Source organism: Eretmochelys imbricata, chromosome 2 (assembly GCF_965152235.1).
Source record: "Eretmochelys imbricata isolate rEreImb1 chromosome 2, rEreImb1.hap1, whole genome shotgun sequence".
In the NCBI taxonomy this organism is placed as follows: Eukaryota; Metazoa; Chordata; order Testudines; family Cheloniidae; genus Eretmochelys; species Eretmochelys imbricata.
Window position 1 is genome coordinate 118,999,407 of NC_135573.1, and position 5,456 is coordinate 119,004,862.

At 50.1% G+C, this 5,456-nt stretch overlaps 1 protein-coding gene across 1 annotated transcript; it reads left to right on the forward strand.

The window, feature by feature from the left end:
* Nucleotides 1–1,901: 1,901 nt before the first annotated feature.
* On the forward strand, nucleotides 1,902–5,108 carry LOC144261298 (tubulin beta-1 chain-like). The gene is made up of 4 exons (XM_077810701.1): nucleotides 1,902–2,051; nucleotides 2,945–3,053; nucleotides 3,341–3,451; nucleotides 3,840–5,108. The coding sequence occupies exons 1-4, from the start codon at nucleotides 1,995–1,997 to the stop codon at nucleotides 4,898–4,900; spliced, it is 1,338 nt and encodes a 445-aa protein (XP_077666827.1). The 5' UTR covers nucleotides 1,902–1,994; the 3' UTR covers nucleotides 4,901–5,108.
* The last annotated feature ends 348 nt before the right edge of the window (nucleotides 5,109–5,456 follow it).

Below are 5,456 nucleotides of genomic sequence, written 5' to 3' on the forward strand. Positions count from 1 at the left end.
TTTGTTTCAAGCCTTGGTTTCCACACCAGTCAGTGGAAAAAACCTGATATTCCAAGATGGAGACCAGTACAAGGTGACCTGGGCACATGTCCCTGTAGCGTCACAGCAGCCATGCATTGAAGGCTGTCTGCAGCATCCTCAGGAAAGCCCCCGGGGTGGGAAATAAGTTTCTGCTAAGGCCTATTATTCTCTCTAATGGACCCTCAACCTGAATGGGTCCTTCCCAGCCAGCCATCTAGACCAGGGGTGGGCAAACTGTGGGCTGCTTCCGGCCCATCAGACATATTTATCTGGGTCTCGAGCTCCCGCCAGAGAGCAGGACTGGGGGCTTGTGTCGCTCTGCATGCATCCGATGAAGTGAGCTGTAGCTCACGAAAGCTTATGCTCAAATAAATTTGTTAGACTCTAAGGTGGCACAAGTCCTCCTTTTCTTTCTGCCTGCCCAGCGTTCCAGCCAGCGAGTGGGGTTGGGGGCTTGCCCCCCTCCTCCCGCCCGGCGCTCCCCAGCCCCTGACTCACAATTTCCTTGATGAGCACCATCTTCCAGCAGGCACAGTCACACTGTGCAGGCACGACTTCACCGCACTGTTTCTAGGATCGGAATCCTGCCCCTACATGGCAGCTCCCGCCCACACGGCAGCACACCCAATCCCCTCCCAGTCTCCTGTGGCCCCAACCTTGAGAGCCTCGAAATCACCCAGGGGCCGCACCTGTCCCAGCTAGGGTGTCTCTGCCCATGGCAGTGCCTGGTACGGCACCTTGGTGTCAAGGGCAAGGCCCCTAGGAGTCCCCGGTACCACTCCTGTAGAGCCTCCCCATCGCGCCACACGAGTCCCCCCCCCCCACCTCACTAACATCTCTTATAGAGGCCTCCCCATGCTACACCCCATAGAGTCCCCCTCCCCCACCGGGCATTCATGACCCGCCATACAATTTCCATACCCAGATACGGCCCTGAGGCCAAAAAGTTTGCACACCCCTGATCTAGACTGAGATCTTTCTGCCTAGTGAGCGTACACAAAGGTGTAAACACATTTGTAATACAGATATATAGTCAATATTCCTAACTTCAGATACAAAAATGATACATGCATAGAAAGAAGATAATCATATTCAGTAAATCATAACCTTTCCAATGACATCTCATATGACTTACCTTGCATAAAATGCATTATGATTGTGTCATAATCGTATCATAATATCACCATAAAGAATATGGGGTGCAGTGTCACACTCCCCTCTACCTTTAACACACTATACTTAAGAGCCCTGTGGCGCTAGAAAGCTTGTCTCTCTCACTCACAGAAGTTGGTCCAGTAACAAAGTTACCTCCCTCCCACCTTGTCTTTACATACATACAGGCGCTCAGCTCATATAAGGCATGTCACTTAGCTGACACAGCTTGTTACAGAAGGGAAATCTGTCCTCCTTCACTTCTTATTTTTGAACATAGCAGGATCCTTCTTGGCTGTTATGCCCAGGACTCTCCGTGGAGGGTGCAGCGGCTGGGGCCGTCTGGCCAGGGCTGGGGGAGAGCAGGGCGCTGCTCCTCACCCTGCTCGTACAGCGCTACTCTCGCTCTGCACGGGGGGCCCTGGGGGAGCAGGAGACGCTCGTTGCCCCTCAGGCTGTGACAAGCCCCCTCCCAGCTGCTGAGGCTGCGGCTCCCCACTCCGCCCCCCGCGATGGCTCCCGCCTAGCGCCCCCCGTGCCCAGGAGACAATGGAGCAGCAGCAGCAGCAGCAGCACCCCCCGAGCGCCCGGCGAGGCCCCGCCCCGGCATTACATCACCCGCTTGAGAAGGGCTGCGGGGAGCGGGCCTGTGACGGGAGGGGGCGGAGCTCCGTGGCGCGAGGGGCGGGGCCAGCAGCTCCCCCCCATAAAAGGAGGAGCTGTGGGGGCCGCGCGGCACAGAGCTCACAGCTGCAAGTGCCTGAGAGAGCCAGGGAGCAGCCGGAGGCAGAGGGTGTTTGTGGCCGTGTGACTCCGGCACCATGCGTGAGATCGTGCACATCCAGGCTGGCCAGTGCGGGAACCAGATCGGAGCCAAGGTAAAGATCGGGGCCCGGTCGGGGGCCCCGCTTGTTGTGTCCCTGGCGCTGGCAGGGGGCGGCTCAGTGGGGTGCGCACGCGGGGGCTGGACAGATGCAGTTGGGGTGTAAAAGCGAGGTCGCTAAGTGGGGGTGGTGCTGGAGGTTTGGGAACAACTCCATGTTTACCTAAAATAATCTTCAGCTGACCCCTTTGAATCAGTGCATCAGCGCACCTGTTTCAGCTCTCCGTTGAGTCGCCACTTCTACTCCATAAAAGATAAAGGGAAGATTGAGCATTGTCTCGGCCGGGCGTGGGGAAGCGTATTACGACAGCCTGATTGCCGTGCTCTGAATGCACAATGGCGCTCAGTTCCTTGCTGATGCAGCAGACAACTCCCTGTAGGCTCCGAATGCCTCGCCCCCTTACACGGGGAGGTAGCTGTGCTTGGAGCAGCGTCAGAGATGGTTCAAGGGTGTCACATCTGTGTAGGTTCTTTCCTGTAGTATCTAACTGGATTCCTAATGGGGGAAATTTCCTTTCTAGTGTCTAGCAACGTAAATCACTTTGAAGACTACAACTGATTAGAGATACTGTAATTCTTAAAGCCTATGGTAGCATTTCTGAAAGTGATACATTAACCTAATTGTAACAAGCATTTGCTTACTGCCTGATGCTGCAGTTTCCTGCTATTCCTCCTTAATCATAATTGCAGCTCTACCAATTCTTAACTGCTTTGGGGGCAGGGGGTAAACACCTTGTCTGTGTTTGTCTCATCAAGGTGCAGTTATTGGTTAGGGCCCTCGGCAGGGGCTAGGTCCATGGAACTAGAACAGACATGTTGGCAGCATGTTGGATCACCCCTGACAGCCTAATGCAATTACTAAGTGTCCTTTTCAAAACCCTATTTCAGTTCTGGGAGGTCATCAGTGATGAGCATGGCATCGACCCCACTGGCAGCTACCATGGTGACAGTGACTTGCAGCTAGAAAGGATCAATGTTTACTACAATGAAGCTGCTGGTAATTATACACCACTTATTTCTTCAGACCTTCATAATTTTACTAAGTAAGCCAAAATAAGTCAGGTGTATAGATGTACAGTTCATTATAGTTGGGACAGCTACTGTAAAGGAATTTGCTATTGACCCTTTGTTAAAGGACACTGAGTCTCTTCAAGATGGCTCTACTTAATACTCTTTCCCTTCTGTCACTGCAGCAGTCTTTCCAGTGAGCTGTGTTGAGCCTGCTCAGAGCAAAGCAGCCTGCTGACTGCAAGTCAGTTATACTGGTTTTTGTTCCTTTTACAGGTAACAAGTATGTACCCCGTGCAATCCTTGTTGATCTGGAGCCTGGTACAATGGACTCTGTCAGATCTGGACCATTTGGCCAAATCTTCAGACCTGACAACTTTGTCTTTGGTATGTAACATTATGTATAGCTGCAGCTGCAGTAGTCTTTGACTCCTGTGTTGAGACAATAAATTTGAAACATCCCTGTAGAACTGCTTATATTAACGTCTCTTACTGCATACATGCAGTGTGCCCTCTGTTTTTGGGTTGTTTGCATGAAACTTAAATGGAATAATTTAGCTTTTAACTTGTGGACTTGTAAAGTCCAAACACAAATGGAATCACAGTATACACAATAGTCCATTAATTGTAGTAAATTGATATAGCTTGGTAAAACTATTCCCCTTTGTCCATAAGTTAAGATTTAATAGCGTTTGTGCCTTGTACACCATATCCTAAACAGAGTATGTGAAACTAAACTGGTGACTAAATCAGCATATTCCATTCCGCCTTCCAGGTCAGAGTGGTGCTGGAAACAACTGGGCAAAAGGCCACTACACAGAGGGAGCTGAGCTAGTGGACTCTGTCCTGGATGTGGTGAGGAAGGAATCGGAAAGCTGTGACTGTCTACAGGGTTTCCAGCTGACCCATTCTCTAGGTGGTGGCACGGGGTCTGGGATGGGAACTCTCCTCATTAGCAAAATTAGGGAGGAGTACCCGGACCGTATCATGAACACCTTCAGTGTAATGCCATCTCCAAAAGTGTCAGACACTGTGGTTGAACCCTACAATGCCACCCTTTCTGTCCACCAGTTGGTGGAAAATACAGATGAAACCTACTGTATTGACAATGAAGCCTTGTATGACATTTGCTTCCGCACGCTGAAACTCACAACCCCTACCTATGGGGACCTCAACCACCTGGTCTCCATCACTATGAGCGGCGTGACGACCTGCCTCCGGTTTCCCGGACAGCTGAATGCTGATCTCCGCAAGCTGGCAGTCAACATGGTGCCTTTCCCCCGTCTGCACTTCTTCATGCCAGGGTTTGCCCCGCTAACTAGCCGTGGCAGCCAGCAGTACCGGGCTCTGACGGTGCCAGAGCTAACGCAGCAGATGTTTGATTCTAAAAACATGATGGCAGCCTGTGATCCCCGCCATGGCCGCTACCTGACTGTGGCAGCAATATTCCGTGGCCGAATGTCCATGAAGGAGGTGGATGAGCAGATGCTCAATGTCCAGAACAAAAACAGCAGCTACTTTGTTGAATGGATCCCCAATAACGTCAAGACGGCTGTCTGTGACATTCCCCCTCGCGGCCTCAAAATGTCGGCCACTTTCATTGGGAACAGCACAGCCATTCAGGAGCTGTTCAAGAGAATCTCTGAGCAGTTCACGGCCATGTTCCGGCGTAAGGCTTTCTTGCACTGGTACACTGGTGAGGGCATGGATGAGATGGAGTTCACTGAAGCAGAGAGCAACATGAATGACCTGGTATCAGAATATCAGCAATACCAAGATGCCACTGCTGATGAGCAAGGGGAATTTGAAGAGGAAGGAGAGGAGGATGAGGCTTAAGGCAGTTGGTACCAGAGGTACTCTACCAGGCATGTGGTCAGAATGAACTCTGATAATGGTGATAAAGCATGTTCTTTTGGCCGTGTACTTGATTATCCTCTGTCGGCATTATGTAACCTTAACAAAGTTCTCTATGTAATAATTGTAAAGTCAAGTTTGATGGCTTTGATCTTAACTTTAAGACACATAAAGGCATGTGTTCAAAATGTCTCCTGGTTTGTTTGTTTAAAATAAGTCTCCAGTTCTCATCCAGCATACCTCTTTATATATAGTCTTGTTAACTGCACATTCAGTGCTTCCTGATACGGAGTTAAGTACTTGCTAGATAACAACCTTGATCCAGTCAGACACATTTAATGTTGCTTCACTAGTTACTTTTTTACAGACAGATGCATCTCTGCCATGCACTACTTTTTTACAAAGCAAGATATAGTAAGGATCTTAATCTACCTCTACCTGGCATAAATGCAAACAATTTCCTTTTATAGTTTCTTATAATGGAGAATCAAACGGCCAATAAGTCAGTGACATGACTGGGATGGCCACAGAGGGAGAA